Genomic DNA, 19,972 nt, shown 5'->3' on the forward strand with positions numbered 1-19,972 from the left:
ATTTGGATCTAAACCCTCTTTCAATAATCATCTCAAATTCTGGTAATTTGCTGGACCTGGAAGGAAGACTTACTTACTTACTTACTTACTTACTTATTTATTTACTAAACCAGTGTTTCCCAATCTTAGCAACTTTTAAGATGTTTGGATTTCAACTACCAGAATTCTCCAGCAGGCTTACTTACATGCTTAGTTTGTTTCATTATATTCTGCCAATACAAAAAACCAATAATAATTTAAATGAGATATACAGGGCATAAATAATACTTTAAAATTGTGCACATTGAGTATAGAAAGTGATAAGGTTGTTCATCCTTCACTGTTTTGTTAATACCACACTTATCTCCGTTAAACACTTTACCAGTTAACTCCTTTCCGTGATTTTGGATTCTGGCATTCCGTTAAACTAACAGTTTTTTTAATGCACTAATTGATCAGTTAGGACTACGGTATTATCCCATAGCTGCATAAAGAAATTAATTATGACTTATTTGCAAAAAGATCGACACTATTAATACGATCAATACAATACCGCATCACTTCTTTATTTCAAGAGAGAAGGCTTTCCCTCAGTAAGGTTCTTTGGCTACTGTTCAGAGTAGTCTTTCATTTAAGAATATATAGATCTATTCAGATAACTGGCAAATACCGGTTCACAGAGACAAAAAGCTCACTGCTTGACATAAAATGTCAAAGCAACTATCATTTTCTTTTCTGACAGCTTTGGGTCAGATAGGAGAGGCAAGTCCTTACCTAAAAGACCTCCTCCTCTGGGCCCTTCATTATGAAGAAGATCCTGGGGTACGGAGGGAAGCCTGCCGGAGTATCATCACTCTCAAAATGCAGGATGAAACTGTTCGGGCTACTTTACTGATGAGAATGATACTGGAACCAAATGAGAAAGTGAAAGAGTAAGTTACTGTTTTCATAAAAGACCACTCATGTGTTTGGAAAGTTCCTTCTCCGAGGACATCCTATAGGACTGTGTCTCTCAATCTTGGCTACTTTTAAGGTTCGTGAAATGTTTAACTGCTAGTGTTCCTCAGTTTTCTTATTACAAATTTGAAAAAAAATATCCTCTTGTTCTTCAGACATAAGTGTTCCTTGCCACTACACTGATTTATTTGTATAGTAATGGGTTCTGGGAGTGGGTCAATAATAGTCTGCATTGGCAACTGTGATTTTTAAACCATGGTTTGTGGCTCACGACTCCTAATTATAGTTTATAATTATAACTATAATCCTAATTATAGTTTTAAGCAAGACAAGATTTGATGCAATCTTTGAATCCTGTCCATAACATTTTATTAATGATTTGAGAGCAGTCTAGTCAATTATAGCTAGTCTTTGATTTACCACTGGTTGCTTAGTGATTGTTTGAAGTTATGATGGGCCTCCCTGGAGCTACTTATGAACTAGTTCTGAAGTTCCCACAGTTGCTCACCTAACCTATCTATTCCAACAAGCCGGCCTGGCCTGATAGATTTGGGGTTTTATTTGTTTTATTGTTGCTTTATTGTATACTTACTTTGCTCTGTACACCGCCCTGAGTCCTCCGGGAGAAGGGCGGTATATAAAACAAACAAACAAACAAACAAACAAATAAATAAATAAATACCCCTATGAGCACACGTTACAGCCATTTGTAGCATCCTGTGGTCACATAATCATATTTTACAACGGTTTTGCAAAAAACTGGCATTTACTCCTGGTTACTACAAAACCAGATCATAGTGGTGTGCTTAACAACTTTGGTATTTGCTTAATGACCACAGTGGTCATTTTATGACTGCAGCATTCACTTAACCATCACCACGAAAGGTCATAAAATTGGATTGCTCCTGTGGGTGACCCATTTTACAATTGTTACACTTATGACCATGATGGATCAGGCTCCATTAAGATTGTAAGTCAAGGACTATCATATAGGTTCCTTTTCAACAGTAAAAGATATTCAGCAAATACCATTTGCACACTTTAGTCAAATCATAATAGGCGTCATTAGTTGTAATACTTCCAATATATATGCACTGTGCAGTCCCGTCAATAAATGTCTACTTATTGAAGTTGAAATGTATTGCCAAACAACTTGTGCACAAGATTGCAGCACTAAGTGAGGCTATGTGGAGATTCCAGGAGAGTATCAGTCCTTGTAAGTAGCAAGATAATTTCATTTAGGTTTACACAGATATCTAGAGAAGAAAATAATTGAAATTTTTCTAACGTCTCAGGGTTTTCATTTACCACAGACTCTATTAACTGGAAAGGATGGAAACTTAGGCCCGCTCACCTGAAAGAGTGTGTGGACCTAATAATGGAATAGTTTTCTTTTTTTCTAAATTTGGGGAAGGATTGGACATTTCACTGCAAATGGAACAAGTCATTTTTGTAGCGTTGCACTAGCCTCAGATTTACAGAAAAAGTCTATCAGATGCTATGTGTTCTAAATGCTCTCAAGGGAGGGGGGATGGCATATAAATAAATAAAATTAAAATATAGATTTGACTTCTGAGATTTCTGAAAAGGCCTGTTTCTTTGAACAGAGAAGTGAGTCGTGCTGTGACAAATTTCAAATTTGAACAAGAGGAAGAGCAAGAAATGATCCAAAAAATCAAGAATGAGGTAAAAAATTATAATCTAAAGTGTTCTGCTTTCTTTTTTAGAAACCAAAAAATTAAATAGTTATTTCCACACTTCAAGAAACTTTTCCTTTCCATATTCGCATTTCTAAATGTGCTAATTGCTACACAGAAGGCCTTGGGATCATGTGGCAGCAATCAGATAGTCATCATGAATTTCACATGGCCCTATTCCAAAGTTCTGAAGCAACTGTTGGCTTATACTGTATGCAGAGATAGACTGTAGGAGACTACAAGGTAATGATAAGCAAGAGACTTCAGCATATCTTAATTGCATTCATATAGAAGCTCAAGCATGTATTCAGATTCTCCAAAAAGGTACTATACCCCAATGAGGAAAATCCCTGTTGCATGCATCATCTCATCAGCATCCCTCCGGATGCAAGAAGCTAATACATCAGGGAATTGACTTATCATCATTTCAAACAAGATGTGCTTTGTATTCATAAAGGTTTTTACTAAGAAAACATATATGTGCATTCTGAACGTGACAAGATATATCACAAGGTATGAGATATAGACTGCCGAGCACCCAACACTGAGATCTGGGCATGTCAAACTCGCGATGTCATGTGACGTCACGCGACGTATCGGAACTTTTTCCCATTGCCGAAAATGGGATGGGTGCGGTTTCTCCGTGACGCTCCGGTCCCCGGGCCAGCAGTTTGACACCCCTGATAGAGGAATAAGACCTACTAGTTGCCAATATCCTTTATGTCACACTGCACTTGGAGAACTAAAGAAAACAGCAATCTTAGTGAAAAATTAAGATTTTATTTGCTGTATGCAAAGCTCTACGGTGATTTAAAAAACATAACTTCAATTGTCCATGCTATTTCAACCCATATAGCCCTTTTTCACCTAATGGCCTTAACAATTGGCAAATTGACAAAGGTTCAAGTAGCTTAACAAGTATCTGAAAAAACTTAAAAGCACAATCTTAACACTTACTTTCTCACATAAATTAAAAGCTATTAGCTGTTTAGTTTAGCAGCTCTCTCTTCAATCATATTTCCTCTATTGTACTTCCATATTCTAAGAAAGAACAAATTTTTTTAGTATGATGATGCAAGAATTGTGAATTGGGTAAAGTTATATTGATAAATGGTGTAAAAAATGTACAATTTGTGTTGCAGATTTCCAGATTAAGCCAAACACCCCTAGTGATACAGAAAGTACTAAAACTTCAAGAAGTAATAGAAAAGATGTGGCATGAAGCCCACTGCATTTATCGGGAAAAGGGAGACATCTTTGCATATAGAGATATTCGTGACATCTTCCTTGATGTTGTTAAAACTGCTTTCACTGGTAATGTAGAATGGAATGAAAAACAGTTTGATGGAACACTAGTTATTTTTTATCCCATTTTTTTTCTCCGTAGCATCCTTTCTAAATAGCATAACACATAACACAGAGAAGAGCCTCTGAAATATATATATATATATATATATATATATATATATATATATATATATATATATATATATATATATAATCTGAGCTTTAAAAATTGTGAGCAGAAATTAATTCTGCCAAATATGTTTTGCTTAGTTTGTAAAGTCCGTAGGATCAATGTAAAGAGTTGCACAAAGTAATAGAATTAGTGCTGAATTGGCTTTCTCTGCTCTATGCTTAATCAACTATATTACATGTAGATCTGCTGCTTTTTAAATTTCTAATCACATACAGTGGGCTTAAATAAAAAATCTTTACATTTTTCCAAGTGAAAAAGCTTTAAGTCTACCATTTAGTTTTGTTGCAATCTTTTACTGGAATAAATTTTTTCACTACTTTAACCTAGCTCACAATTTTAAAAAAACTGATTTCCGAAGTTAAGAATAAACACGTTATAAACATTTTAAAAAGCAGATCAAATTACATCTTTTATCTTTCTATAGTTTATCTAATATATATACCGTATATACGTATGTATCTCTTTATCTGTGCAGATCAAACACAAACACCAAGCAGGAAGTTTTCAAAGCTTTGGATTTCTATCACAAATGTACTAGTAAGTAGAAGAAAAATAACTTCTTACAATCCATTTATTTTTATGTTACCAGATAAAAGAGGTTTTTTAGTAATCACCAATCCCTTCTCGAATAAAAAAGTTGCCAAAGCAATCTTATCGTTCAAAGAACCACAAGGAAGGGCATCCACACAGATGTAATTTGGGTAACAGGAGAGCAAAAATTCAATTCCCTCTATGTATTCAGACTCTATTTCACAATACTTAGGCTCCTCCTTGTGGTACACTCTTGAGTTTTCTGTGGTATAATACAGCAATGTTGCATCTCCTTCATTGCACAACCTGACAATGCCATATCGAAGTAGACGTATTTGTGTAGTTTTCTCAAGCTGGACATCAACATTTTGCACATTTCCATTCTCCCACCGTGCTGGATGCCTGAAAACACTCAATGCTTTTTCAGTCTTAGTCAGCAATGGAGGAAGACAGTCATGAAGAAAAGACTTGGCTTTTTGATCCACTGCAGCATCAACTGGTGCATAATCCAATAGTTTTGTGACTAAAGTCCTGATTTTCTGCAAAAACACAGTTCGGCGTGGATCACCAGCATCAGTGTTTATGACCCCCATGTATTCCAGATAGTCCACAGGGAGGCCTTGGCGATATTCAATGTCCTCTTCAATGGCCATCTGCAATGCTACAGGGAGAAGTTTTTCCAATAGATCTCCCCAGGAGTTTCGCTGATAGGAGGAAACTGTTATGTGGAGTGAATGAGCCTCTGGGAGGCAATTCCCCTGATGTATAAACCCACGGGGGAAGTATAGCAGGTCCCCAGCTTCTAAGACAGTCTCCAGAATCGGTTCGCCAATCTCCATCTGGCTAAAATTGCTACTTGAAAACTGAGGCAATATCTCACCCTGCAGTCTGGGGGCGTAAACTCGCCAATGCTTCTTTCCTTCCAGCTGGATCACAAATGCTTCAATATCATCATAATGAGGGGCAAAGCCTTGAGTTCCAGCAGGAGTCAGGTAAGTGTTGGCGCCAACCATACTGCTGAACTGCTCCTGTAGGACAGACAGGACATGCCAGAGGGTAACTGAAAAGGCCTGAGGGTTCAGCATCCTGAGGGAACAGCCGTTCCTGTAAAAGTCCCAGACCACAGCCGGCACTGCCCTGCCCACAGGATTATGGGTCTCCCTCTTCCCATCCTCATAACTGGTCACATCCAAGTTGACACCAAATTGGACATCGTGGTCGCGGAGGATGTCATCAAACTCAGCAGTGGAGAAGAGGTCCTGATAATAATTTGGGTTGTGCCTGTGAATCAGCAGCGGTCTCTTCTCCCAGTACTGATCAAAGAATTCCTGCGAGGAAACAGGAGTTATGAGCCATTGGAACAGTTTGGCAGCTCGCTCCCGGCTATCCTGGACGTTTCCCAAATCTTGGAGGAGGGACCGGAGAGAACAGCCCGAAGACAATTCCCGGGAGTAGAAGGGTTCCTCTTTTCCATGGGGCAGTGCAGCAGCAGCAGCAGCAGGAGGAGCAGGAGGAGGTGGTGGATCTGGAGCTTTTTGCTCTGCCCGTCTGCGCTCCGTCCTCCTCCGCAACGCTTTCTGACGGCTCGGCAAGGGAGCCAAATATTTGCAGCTCCAGATATTGTTCCGTTTCAGTTTTCGCTTCTCCTTGGCACCCGAAAGCGGCAAGGCGTCTCTAAGCTGCTCCCGGTCGGATGCAACAGAGCAGTCCCCGGCTGCCGAGCCCTTCAGCTGCCGCTTCTTGACTCCTCGGCGCTTCGAGGGAAGCGAAACGCCACGAGGCGGGCTGCGGGCTCGTTTCGGCCGGTCCCGTTCGCCGAGCGGTACGAAAGAGTTATAGGCGGCTCGGGCGGACACACGTGGATTCAGCAGCTCCATGCCGGAACTCGGGAGAAGGACAGGCCCGCCCCGGGGCGTAACGCGACGAAGGATTTCCGGTCAAGGCTCGCTCTTTCCTTTCTGCTCTTCCTGTTCGTGTCGTAGCTTCGCCCTTCCATTCTGACGTCAAAGAAAAAGGCGGGCGGAGTTTCGTGCGCGGAGGGGTGGAAATGCGACCTGTCTTCGTTATCGCTGGAGTCCCTAGTTCAGGGGTAGGCAACCTCGGCTCTTTGGTGACTCACGGACTTCAACTCCCAGAATTCCTGAGTCAGCTATGCTGACTCAGGAATTCTGGGAGTTGAAGTCCGTGAGTCACCAAAGAGCCGAGGTTGCCTACCCCTGCGCCTAGTTTAATATAAAATCCCGTCCCAGCCCTTCCCGCCGGTGGGACAGAAGCCTGCCATGGTGCTGAGGCTGCAATCTTACGCAATTAGAAGATTGAACAATCCTTTGTCCGTGATGGTACAGGAAGTCCTCGATTTACGACACTTCATTTAGTGACCGTTCAAGCTTACAACGGCATTGAAAAAAGTGATTTGTGACCGTTTTTCACGCCACCTGTGCAGCATCCCCATGGTCGCATGATCGAAATTAAAAGCGGTTTTCATTAAAATATTTTGCATATAAAACAAGAAATGCAAAGCAAAAATATAGTAAATATGACAAAGAGTAAAGGAAAAGAAGAAAGAAAGAAAAAGAAAAAGAAAATGACAGAACAGATGAAAAATATATATATATAAATAAGTGTTGCTGAACAAGTGGTCCTAACTCCAGGACTTTTTGTACTACTCAATTCTCACCAGATAACAATACTGTTCCACAAACTTATTTCTGGGTTTTTTTTAATGTTCCAGTGTTATAGCACATTGCGCCAATCACATGTTTAGTTACTTGTTTTTGATATTTCATCAAATTACAAGTCACCTAGAATCCTCTTCTGAATTGGATGACTATATAAATTTATCATCTGCATTAAAAAGTAATGCAGTAGGCCTACCAGTCAGTGGACAAGTGATGTTCTGGTTTTGTGAGTTTTTATATCTTTTCCACTGATACAAAAATTAAAAGCAAAGTGGTGTGTAATCAAAAGCTTTCTCTCCCCCCCCATCCCAAGTATTAAAGCTAATATTAAAGGTAAAGGTAAAGGTTCCCCTGCACATGCATGCTAGTCGTTTCCAACTCTAGGAAACAGCGTTCTGTGAGCCTTTGGTGTCTAGTCATGCTGGCCACATGACCACGGAGACGTCCTCGGACAAGTGCTGGCTCTTCGGCTTTGAAACAGAGATGAGCACCGGCCCCTATAGTTGGAAAAGCTAATATTACATTTAGTTAATTCTGACAGATTTCCGACTGGTGAAAAGTATTTTTTATATGATTTTTCCCAATCTGTCAATTGAACCCAAAAATGTGCAAATAGTGCAAATTTGCCCCTGAATTTTGATATAGATGCCTTGTGAAATATTTTTAAGGACATTTTCACACAACACAGCCTTCCTCACATTCCTAGCCTATAGTCAAGATGGTTAACTTCACGCTTTTCTGATCTGATATGGAAGTAGCATTTTCCATCTTTTCCTAATACAAGTCTTCCTATATGTGTGATTTGTGTTTCTTTAGTGGCAACCACAGTCTTGACTGCAATCTCTTCAGTCATTGCCAATTTCCCTCCAAGGTCATTTGGCTTATGCAGTTGCCCTGATGTAGCATCAATATTGGAGCAGCAGCACCAAAATTGCACGGAGACAGCAGTAGACCCAGACTTTTATTCTAAAAGGACCTGGCACTCAAGGCATTTATTTTTCCACAAAGGCATATTAGGTTGCAGCAAGACCATTACAGGTGATCCTTGTTCAGCGACTGTTCAGTTACGATAGTGCTTAACAAGGAGACTTATGCCTAGTCTTCATAGTTGCAGCCATTTCATGTCACGATTCAAGCAGTTGGCAACTATCTTACAATTACAACCTTTCAGTGTCCCACAGTGCTATGACCACCATTTGTGACCTTCTGACTATAACACCTAGCTAATAGCCAGCCAACATGCCTTTTGAAAGCGATGGCCATTGTAGTCCAATTCACCTGAAAGGTTCCGTGCAGAAGAATTTACTTTAGGCAAGGCTTTCAATATCATTTCAGTTGAAGAATTTGGATGATCCCTATGAAGTAATATGCAGCTTGATTATAATAGATAATAGTTAATAGCCATGTATATATTATATATATATATATATATATATATATATATATATATATATATATATATATATATATATATATATATATATATATATATGGGAGGATATATGGGTCTATGTGTTTTCACTCCTGTATGTTGATATTTTGCTTTACTACTTGTATTTTAGCCTTGGTTAGGAATCCCTCCAAATCCCTGGACACGAAGAGCCTTTTATGAGGCACTAAAAAGACACAAGGCAGAAAGGGAAAAACATCTCAAGAAATCAAAAACAACTACAGAAAACCATAAAGAATCCAAGGAAATCGAAAAGGGCAAAAAAATAATATCTGCTGTCCATTTCGAATCATAACAGGTTACTTGGCTGACCCTTTCACTGTGGAAGGTACAAATATTCTGGCTGGGCTTTTCTGGTTGTGTATGTACAAATTATAGTCTCTCAGAAGTTTGCAGAAAGAGTGGTAATTAAACGCAATTGTTCATTACACTTACAGTATGCTAATTTTTGGATCCTCCATTATGTTCTCAAATCAATCAAAACAACATGAAACACTAAAACTATTGATAACACTAAAATTGGGGTGGGGTGATTCTCTTTCTCAAGTAACCTGCATTTATAACTATAGCCAATATCTTTCAAACTATATACAAAATATTACAACTCAACCACTATAGAGAAATTGCTAGGGATGTTTTATTTCATTTTGTCAAAAGTAATTCATGATTCCATACAAGCTTCCCGCTGAATCAAAGTTATTGAGCCTATGACTTGGTTCATATGTTATGCTTAGTCATAATTTCTTAACAATGGTTTTGCTGAATAAATTCCAGTTAAGCCATAGATATATTTACATACCATAGTGACTGGATTTAGAGAACATTCTAAGCAAACACCAAACAGTCCACATTATGGATTAATACAGCACATGAATTCAGGTTTTAATTATAAGTGCTAAGAAAAAAATGCTACTCTATATTAGGCTTTCTTTGTTTTCTTTCTTTTATTTCAAATAGGGTCAGTAATTATTGCATATTTTCTGTTTGTATTGATTTGCTGCTACATTCAGAGGAATCCTACATGAATATGATTAGTTTCTTTTTTCCATTTGCATAATTATACATATGCTATCAGTTTAATTTCATCTTTTTGTTGTAAAATACTTATATATGCATAAAATATGTTTCTGTTTATTTATTTCTGTATGGCTGCTCATTAATACAATCTTCTAACTAGTGTTCCTAGATTCACAGTTTCAAAAATTTACAGTGAAGCCATCAGAATAGTATTTTCTTAAATAGACTTTATATCACAACTGCACCTGGTGGTTCAATAATCATTTGTGTAAACCTGTTTTTCTAAATTATTTTAGCTTGAATAGCTGCAAAACTCTGAATGATTAGACTTGCAATCAGAATAACATTTTATAGGTATCATCTCATTTCTAAAACATAGACATCTCTTAAGGGAGCTTACAGGCCAGGCCTGTGTGGAATAAGTTAGATTTTTTTTTTATTACCAGCTTCTTAGGCTAATACAGGTAGTCCTCGAGTTACAACCACAGCTGAGCCCAAAAATTCTGTTGCTAAGTGAGAAATAAAACTGAGTTTTGCCCCATTTTATGACTTTTCTTGCCACAGTTGTTAAGTGAATCACTGCAGTTGTTAAGTTAGTAATATGGTTGTTAAGTGAATCTGGATTCCGCATTGACTATACTTGTTAGAAGGTTGCAAAAGGGGATCACATGACCTTGGAATACTGCAACTGTCATAACTATAAGTCAGCTGCCAGGTGTCCAAATTTTGATCACGTGACCATGGAGATGCTGCAATGGTCGTAAGTGTAAATGAGAGTCAGTGCCATTGTAACTATGAATGGTCTCTAAATGAACTGTTGTAAGTTAAGGACTACCTTTATAAAACCATGAATATAGTTTAGAAAGACAAAGAAATCTGGAAAGCTAATGTGGCTAGATCTACATAATTATCTTTCCTTGCAGTAAACTGTTTTCAGTCTGATTATTATTGGTTTGTTTTGCAATGATTGCCCAATGAAATAAACATGGAAATGAACAAGCCTAAAAAACGTTTAGCATGTATCTTGTACTGATATTGTCAAATAAATTTCTAACTGATGGTAAACTGAAGATAAGAGAGCATCAGGACTGCTCTGCTGTTGGCATTGCTTAAGAAGTGCAGCTATCACTGCTGCCAGTGATGTCCAGGGGCTGTTGGTTTGTAATTATTTAGTACCATCAAGTATCTTTGGTCCAAATATTTAAAGACTCCTGAAAATGTTTACAACTTTATTTACAGCATAATAAAATTGTCACTGTTTTTATTTTTGCCTGCAGATGCAGCAGAATGCAGTGGTGTAACTCTGCCATGCTGAAAAACTCAGTCTGATGGAATGCTGCAAACTCAGTTTGTTACAGAAAAGTGTTACAAGTACTGGAGAATGTTAGATAAGTTTGAAGCAGTTATGCTCTGTATTTGTAAATGCAGATTTCCTCTTAATTTTGTATTTGTACTCATTTACTAGCATTATTTTCCTATACTTGTACAATTAATTTTCAGTAAAACTAAGAGGAAAAGATTAAAATCATAACAAAGAAACTTGTATTTCTATCATTGTATATGTTGGCAATTCCTTCATTTCTTTTTAAAATATTCAGTAATAACATTTTTTCAATGGTTTGGTTAGAACAGGGGTGTCAAACTTGAAATGTCACGTGACGTGTCACGACATATCGTGACTTTTTTGCCAATGCTGGCAGTGGGGTGGGCGCGGTTTCGCTATGATGCATCTGGCTCGTGGGCTGGCAGTTTTACACCCCTGGGTTAGGACCGAAGATATACAGAGCATTTCAGTTAAATGGTTTCTTTTTTAAATCAACTTTTTACATGATTTATATTTTATATGCCAATTTGGTCTAGGGGTTAAGGCACCAGGCTAGAAAGCAGGAGATTGTGAGTTCAAGTCCCACTTTAGCCATGAAAGCTGGCTGGTGTCTTTAGGCCACTTACTGTCTCTCAGCCTCCACCCTCCTTACAGGGATATTTGTGTGGGTAAAATAGGAGAAGGAGGAAGAAGGTATGTTTTGGGCATAACAACACCTCACCTTGAATTATTTGTAAAAATAATAAAGCTGGGATAAAAAATATACAACTCATTATTACTAGTATGTGTAAACAATTGTGCTCCACATCATTAATTAATCAGAAGATTCAGAGAACATTCCACAGTAATCTAGAGCCTGTAGGGTACAGTGTAATAATTTGATAAAAGAGAATAATGTGAAATGTGGAATCCTTGGTGCTCTCTGAGCTTGGTTGTTTGCTTGCAGACCCTTCATTACCTGAATAGGTAACATGATTATGTCATCTAGTCAGGTAATGTTTTGCCAAAATGTAATTTCTTCAGATCAAGAAGCTTCCATAGAATAATTTCTTTTCACAAACTACATAGAGATTTAAATCAATTCAAGACATACAATTCAATCTCATGCATATCTAGGAGTGCCTGAACCTCTTTATTTTAATCAGCTTGCATATATCTTAACACTTGCAAGCTGCAAAATAATGGTGTTGAAAGAAAAAAAAATCTTCAGGTCCAGTCCAAGCTGGGAGTAAGCAAAATGGAGACTAAGACTCTGGAAATAAAATGGAGGCTAAGACACTTAAAATAAAAATGGAGGCTACTTAGGAAAAAAGGTTCTTGTTTATTTAGTTGCAAGAAACTTCAGTGACCCAGCATGTTTCTGGGGTGGCTGACAAAAGACCTGGGAGTGGGTGGGTTTTTATACCTTCTTGGGTTTTGTATTTGAAATTGTTGCTGTTCCTGTGCAATGTACTTTGACCTGAGCTTGAGTGTGCCCTTTGGTATTCTAATGGTGGTGGGTTAATTCTATTATGTCCTAAAAGTCATGTTCCTTCCTTGGAGTCTTTTTTCCCCCTAATCCCATCAGCTCAGTTTCTGGAGCTGTGGCTGAAGGCATTTTGCTTATGAATTGTTGTTGTTGTTAGCTGCGAAGTCGTGTCCGACCCATCGCGACCCCATGGACAATGTTCCTCCAGGCCTTCCTGTCCTCTACCATCTTTTGGAGTCCATTTAAGCTCAAGCCTACTGCTTCAGTGACTCCATCCAGCCACCTGATTCTCTGTCGTCCCCTTCTTCTATTGCCCTCAATCTTTCCCAGCATTAGGCTCTTCTCCAGTGAATCCTTCCTTCTCATTAGGTGCTTATGAATAGGTGGCCCCAAATCTGCATTTTTAAAAGCTGGCCTGCTTGGAGGAGAGAGACTGGAGGCTGGTTACTGCCTGAGATTTTTCTCCATTATTCCTTTGGGGTAATATAATATTCTGCCCTTTTTAATATCCTCCAAAATATTTCCTTCTCTAGGAGGGTGGGTGGGTGCTGACTTTCTACAGTGGTATGACCAACTCTTGATTATTTCATAGATGTGTGATGTATTTTTCTTGGCAACAATACAGGAGTGCTTGATTTTACTTTTTTTTTTTTACTTTCCAGGCAAGCTGCCTGACCCGAAATTTCCTGATGGCTTAGATGATCTTTATTTAAGTACTCCAGCTTATATTATTTTCCTGGAATTATGATTATTGTCATACTACTAGCTGGAGATAGGTAAACTAATCCAGGAATTCTATGCACAGTCTGTTGTAAAATATAAGCAGTGAGGGACTAATTGGGTAAGTCATTTCCTTGCTCAGTAGTATAAGACTCTAAAAGACATCACTCTGTAGAAATAGCTCTCCACTAGGTGGTAGCATTATATACAAAAATGTTACGTTGCTTTAATTTCTCAAAAATGGCAATACTGTAATTAATGGAGAATTAAATATTTTGCCTACACCATGAAATAAAAAACATCTGTTAATGAGAAAAATACAGTTTATCTGATAAATAGAAGCACTCTATTGGCATGGTGGTTACAAAGCTGATGAATCCCATACATGTCCCAGAGGACATGTTTAGGACACACTGGAAAGTTACTGCAAATGTTTATATGGGTTTATATATTTTTAATATGTGATAGTATAACATTCAGCCTCTGAAGTGTGTGTGTCACTTCTAGCTAGAGGAAGGCTTTTCAGTAAGTTTATGTAAATTTGGTAGCCAAATAAGAAAAAAGCAAACCACCCAAATAAGAAAATTAGGTAGCCGAGCAGGGAATACTGTAAAGCCAAAATCATAGAAAAATACAAAGAATATGCACATTTTATGTAACCATCCATGCATTGGTACCTCCATTCTCACAGCAGAAAATAACACAACAATCTTCTGTGTTAGAATAGAACAAATATGTTCTTTGAAAATTGATAAGTTTAAATGGGTGCAGAAGACTTGGATCTGGATTGTATTTACTGTTTGTATCATGGTGTCAATGACTACCTACAACATCATCTGCATTCTTTAGCACTGATTATGGCTTCTATGTATACCTCCTTCTTTATTTCAGCACAAGGATGAGCTATTAATTTAGGCGGAGCCTTTGGGATTAGTCCTGTTATCCTTGCCCCATCTGTCCTTGGCAGCATACCTGTGTACTCTGGCAGCCATTCGCACATTGCAGGAGTAAATCTGCCCAGGCAGAATTATCATATTTTGCTTCCTTGTAGAACTCTCTTTGTCAAACAGTCTCTAAGTCTGATGTGAGAAGAGCATCGTTATGCTGATAAACTTCAACTAGACACAGAGAGAATTAAACTTAGCAGGAGCATGTTGCAGTGCTGAAATTCTGCATAGGGTTTATGATCTACCCAGCAGTAAAAAACGAGCTGAATTTTCTTTTTATGAATACTAGTTTCAACTTGCTAACAGGAAAAGAAAATATAAAATAGCTTTTGATCTAGGTTCAGGATACTGTGGTAACTTGGTGCTACTCCCAGACGAGATCCTTGTCTAGGGTAAGGGTTTTTCCTTACAGCTGAGTTGAAATAGTTTTCACCCATCCGTGAGTCAGCAGGAAACTATATTGGTATGAACTTTGCTATCTCTTTTGTAAAACCATTGGTTGTCTCTATGCATTTTTTTAAAAAAAATCACTGACTTCCTCCCATGGTAATGGGTTACATGGCTTGAGATTGTCCTTGGACAGTGTGAGAGAAAACACTACTTTAATACCAGCATAGCTACCCATGGCTTAAGTGATGAGATGAAGGTAAAGCCTAAAGACTCTTCATCTGAGAAATATGGACTCCTACTTTGTTAGCCATCGAGGTGTTCCTATTTGTGAAGGTAATTGTCATTTTAGGGAATCTTCCTTTTATTTTTCAGAGAATTCAGCTATCAGAGAAAAGATTTCTGCAGTTTGGAAGCTCTCAGGACTTGGCCTAGCTAGGAGATCTCCAGAAGATAAAATACTTCAAAATTTGGTGGGAGGAGGAAGATAAGTCTTTAATAATCCAGAAACACTGTTTGCTGACTGATCCATTCGATAGCAAGTCTTAAGGCACACCTTGCTCTTCAAACATTTATTTATAATGTCTAAAATAATCATTGGAAGCACATTCCGTGATGGAATAGTTTAGGGCAGACATGTCAAACACAAGTCCCGGAGGCCAGATCCGGCCTGCGAAGTGGTTTCATGTGGCCCGTGAAGCCATCTTGGAAACAGTGAGGGAACGGCCCCCGCTGCCTTGGCTCTGGCCCAGGGTGGCCAGGAGCCAATGTACAATTTTGTGGTGGTCATCTATGCTGAAATGCATTCAGTCTTAGCTCCACAAAGCCGTCTGGAAACAGTGAGGGACCGGCCCCTGCCATATCGGCCCCACCCCCTGGGTGCACGCTAGGGAGGTATCACCCTTTGTGAGGAATGAAGAAATGCACCATCGCCTGGAAGTGGCCAGCACATGGCCCTGCCTACTTTGGGCAGGCTAGGGGCTGGGCAGCATTGTGCTTCTCTTCAGATTTGTGCCACCTGGCTCAGCCTCTTGGCGCTGTGAGGAGAGGGCCATGTGCTGGCCACTTCCAGGCGTTGGTGCATTTCTTCATTCCTCATGAAGGATGACACTTCCCCAGCTGCGTTTCTTGCCTGTATTTCTTCCTCCCTCATCTCAAATATTTTCCCATCACTCTGTTCTAAGGAAGGAAGGAAGGAAGGAAGGAAGGAAGGAAGGAAGGAAGGAAGGAGAGGGAGGGTCTGAAGGAAGTCCTGCCTTAGTCCTTCCCTGCTGCCCTTTCACCATCCCCTGCCCCCTCCTCCTGGCCTAACCTGGGTGGTCTCCCATCCTATTGCTAAGGAAACTTTGGAAACAAAGCCAGGTCTCCTCACATGGAGAGGAAGTGGGCCTCCCTCTTGATGTTGCCCTCATACTCATCATGAGCAACCTGGCTGAGGAGAGCAAGCACAGCAGCTGGGCACCCCCTTGGGGAAGTGGGGGTGGGCTTAGTGCTGCAGGTGCTTGAGGGCTAGGCTGGGCATTTGGCCTCTGCATCACCGTCCAGCCTCCCCCACCACATGGCCTGAGAGGAACAGTGAGGCTCCTCCAGTGGACCATGCCTCAGCACTTGCCCCAGTCCCATCTCCTTCTGCCAGAGACCCTCAGATTTGTCCCACTCCTGCCCAGGCCCCCATAGGCACCATTGACGCAAACAATGTAGAGCTGGCCATGCCCACCCAGTAGGTCACACACACTCCAGCCATGCCTAACCAGTAGGCCACGCCCACCCTGGCCACACCCACCCAGCCCCTCAAGGGTAACCGCAATGCTGATGCGGTCCTCAATGAAATTGAGTTTGACACCCCTGGTTTAGGGTAAAAAACTCAATGTTATTTTCACAGGCAACAATTTAAATAAATCTACATTTTTATTACTGGCATATAATCATATTAATAAAAATACTGAGTTTATGTTTTCATGAACATTATTTCCTGATGCCTTTTACAAAACAAACAAACACCCACAAACAAAATTAAAAGTTATAATAACAGTTCCCATTCATCTCAGCAATTCTTGTCAAACCTGAGTTCCAGAAATTCCCAGTTTGTGGCTAATTCAATAAAGAAAACACAGAAGAAGAATGTCAGTTAAAATATAGATGGTGTCCACCCAACAATCTAAGCCAAGTTGTGTGGCTTGTTGCAGTTCAGAATGCTGTGTACCTCCACCCTGAGGTGATATAAAAATCATGGTTTATGCATTAATATAAACACAAACTGTGGTTTATTTAGTAAATCAAGGTTAAATGATTGCTTAGGGTGTTTTGTGCATACAACCATGGCTCAGAGAAACAGAAGACAATTTCGGCAATCAAGATTAGCCCAAGACATTTGCTAAGTCAGGTGCAGCTAGAAATTATTGTGGCATATAAAGCAGAAAATCCACAAGCATCTTTCCTATGCTTGGCAATATAACAAAATATAACAAAACATTAAATATTTGCTGTCCTCTTATTATATCAGCAGCTATGCTGTTTTGTGTTAGGGCTCAACCTATTATTCATACCCCATTTTAGTGCCAATATCTCTGCAGTTGTATGCTTCCACAATGTAAAAGTGAAAAGGTGTTCATTCTTGTCTGAACTGGGACCTATTCAGACATTTTTAACGCCAGAAGAGTAGTTTCAGGAATTTGTGGTATTTGTATTTCCATACTAGATCTTAATAATGAAAAACTAATTTTCTGGAACAGAATTTTTGCATCCATGCTGTGGTGGGATTCAGATATGTGAACAACCAGTTCTCTGTGCAGATGCCGCTTCCAGAAGTCCATTCTGGGCGTGGGCAACAAAAAATTAGCTACCGGTTCTGCTGAATTGGTGCAAACTGGCTGAATCCCACCACTTCATCCATGCAAGAGTATCTCTAATCCAAAGATGTCAAAATAACCTTTTCTTGTATGATTCCTGATGACTACCAGATACTCAGTCCTGCCTTCTAGTGATTTTCTAATTAGAATTTGTCACCGTGCTGTTGCTGGCACTTTGGAGACTTGTTAGGGTAAGGGCAGTGGTGGGATTCAGCCAGTTCACACCACTTTGGCAGAACCGGTAGCTAGTTTTTGTTGCCTAGGCCCAAAATGGATTAAATGGCATCCACACAGAGAACCGGTTGTTCACATATCTGAATCCCACCACTGGGTAAGGGTGCTAGAAAAACTCTTCTACTTAAATGGAAAATTCTTCTAGCTAATGTATATAGACTCCAGGACAGATACAATCACGTATTACACTAATGTTGTTTAGTTGGTTTGGTTGAGGCTTAAGTATTAAGTCACATTGTGTTTTGTGAGCCTCTTTGTAGGTCAACATTTGATATAAATTAGGCCACTATGGTTCTTCAATAAATCATAACTTAAAGGTAATATCTAACCAAGCCCAGTATAGACTGCCTAAAAACTCCCAAAGTGATACAGAGATGGATTTCCCTCTTCTCTCAAAACAGACTACAACAAGAAGCTATAGACTCCTTTCAAATAAAACTTTGATTATGCAATTGCCCTGCTTTGTTCCCAGGGTTAAATAGGGTTTCAAATGTTGCTTTCGTCTTTGCAATCTTCACTTCCCTCCATCATTACTTCCATTTTTAAAAATCATAATGTTTAAATTAAGAAGGACAGATGGAGCTTGTACAACATCTTTCTTGGCAAGGTTAAAAGCAGTGACTCTGAAGGTAACCATGATGGTTAGTTTTTCATAATTTTGAGGTATGAAGCAAAAGAAAATTACAGTGCAATTATGTAATAGACTTCTTAGTTTAAAGACAGAGGAATTCCATCCAAATTGTGAGGGGAAAAAACAGCTTTGTTAAGTTTACCTCATTTTCCCACCTGTGAACCTCAGACTTCTAAAAGATGTTAAGTGCAACCTTCCCAACATGCAGTCCCTACCTTTAAACATTATTGAATACAGTTATAATAGTTGTGTATGCCATTTATAGAGATTACATTGATACTAATGTCCAGAAATGCATTGGGCTGACATTGGATTCAATTTACATTAAATGTTAGGAAATCTGGGAAGTGGTTAAAACCTTGTTACAGAATCTGCAAGAATTAAAAAAACTACACTGATTTGTTTTTAAAATTTTCACTTGCTACTTATGAAGAGATTCTGCTTAGAAACCCAAATGCTTACACAGAACTTTGGCAGAAGAATGATGTCACTGTATAAATATTCAAACCACGAACAACCAGGCTCAAATTATCTTGCTTTGGACATATTATGTGAACACCTGACACTCTGGAGAAGGCCGAAATGCAGGGAAACACTGAAGGAAAGAGAAGGAGAGGCTGACCAGCAATAAGGTGGATGGATTCTGCTACAGTGGTTATGACTGCAACATTGGAAGGCCTGAAAAACCAAATTAGGGATAGATCCTCATTTGGAAAATCTAAGTCAGACATGTCAAACTCGTGACGTGACGTCGCACGACGTATCGGAGCTTTGTCTCCATTGCCGGCAATGTGGTTTCTTCATGACACATCCGGCCTGTGGGCCGGCAGTTTGACACCCCTGATCTAAGTGGTCACCAAGAGTTGACAACAATCAAAAGCACATAATCACTCAAATAACCACTCAATCAAATCTTTAATTAAAGTTAAAATAATGTTATTTGGGTCTTATCAGCCTCTAAGACACATCTTAGGAAAGAAGGAAACAATTTTTCAAAAGACAGATAAATTATGTTTTAGAAACTAGTTTATATTTTTTGGTGTACTTTTTAGTTCCCATCTCTAAGGACGAAGCTGAACTATCATAACACAGTAAAAATTTATTTTAAAATGTCTGCCTCCTCAACCATCTCAGATTGAGTTCACAATCTGTATTTTATATCCTGTAAAATAGACACACAATTAACCCAGCACTAAGAGAAAAATTACAATGGTTTTCATACATATTTCACTGCCCAATATTATATTACTTATTATAGAACAAACTATGAATATGCCTAAGGAGAAGTATATTACAATGTAAGACATTGTACATTTGAACAATGTAAGTATAGTAAAATTAATTAATTAATTTTAAAATTGATTAAAAACAAATTTACCCACAGAGGATAAAACAGATAATCAGTAAAGGTGAAAATTCACTATTAAAATGGCAGCAGAAACAGCTTCAAAAATAAAAAAGCAGAAAAAATATCTCAGGTGCCTACAAAATGAAAAAGTTGTAATATTTAAAGAGATTAAACATTTGGCTGAGTGGACTTCCCCATAGTATTTTTGAGAAGTAGTTTTATATAACAGAAAAATGTTTGTTATCAATGTGGGCACATCTTACTATACAGATGAA

General features: G+C 38.9%; 1 protein-coding gene across 1 annotated transcript in view; it reads left to right on the plus strand.

Moving 5' to 3' along the window:
• The window catches only part of HEATR4 (HEAT repeat containing 4), a gene marked incomplete at its 5' end in the record, with an annotated part of 34,613 nt that extends 23,314 nt beyond the window's left edge, over nt 1-11,299 (plus strand). Inside the window, 7 exons of the mRNA XM_083356096.1 lie at nt 722-911; nt 2,544-2,622; nt 3,776-3,947; nt 4,589-4,650; nt 5,571-5,636; nt 8,885-9,100; nt 11,067-11,299. Of these exons, the coding sequence (XP_083212222.1) occupies nt 722-911; nt 2,544-2,622; nt 3,776-3,947; nt 4,589-4,650; nt 5,571-5,636; nt 8,885-9,067 (752 nt within the window). The 3' untranslated portion in view covers nt 9,068-9,100; nt 11,067-11,299. The remainder of the gene's footprint in view (nt 1-721; nt 912-2,543; nt 2,623-3,775; nt 3,948-4,588; nt 4,651-5,570; nt 5,637-8,884; nt 9,101-11,066) is intronic.
• Nucleotides 11,300-19,972: the final 8,673 nt, after the last annotated feature.

Source organism: Vipera ursinii, assembly GCF_947247035.1.
Source record: "Vipera ursinii genome assembly, chromosome: 1".
Taxonomy (NCBI): Eukaryota; Metazoa; Chordata; class Lepidosauria; order Squamata; family Viperidae; genus Vipera; species Vipera ursinii.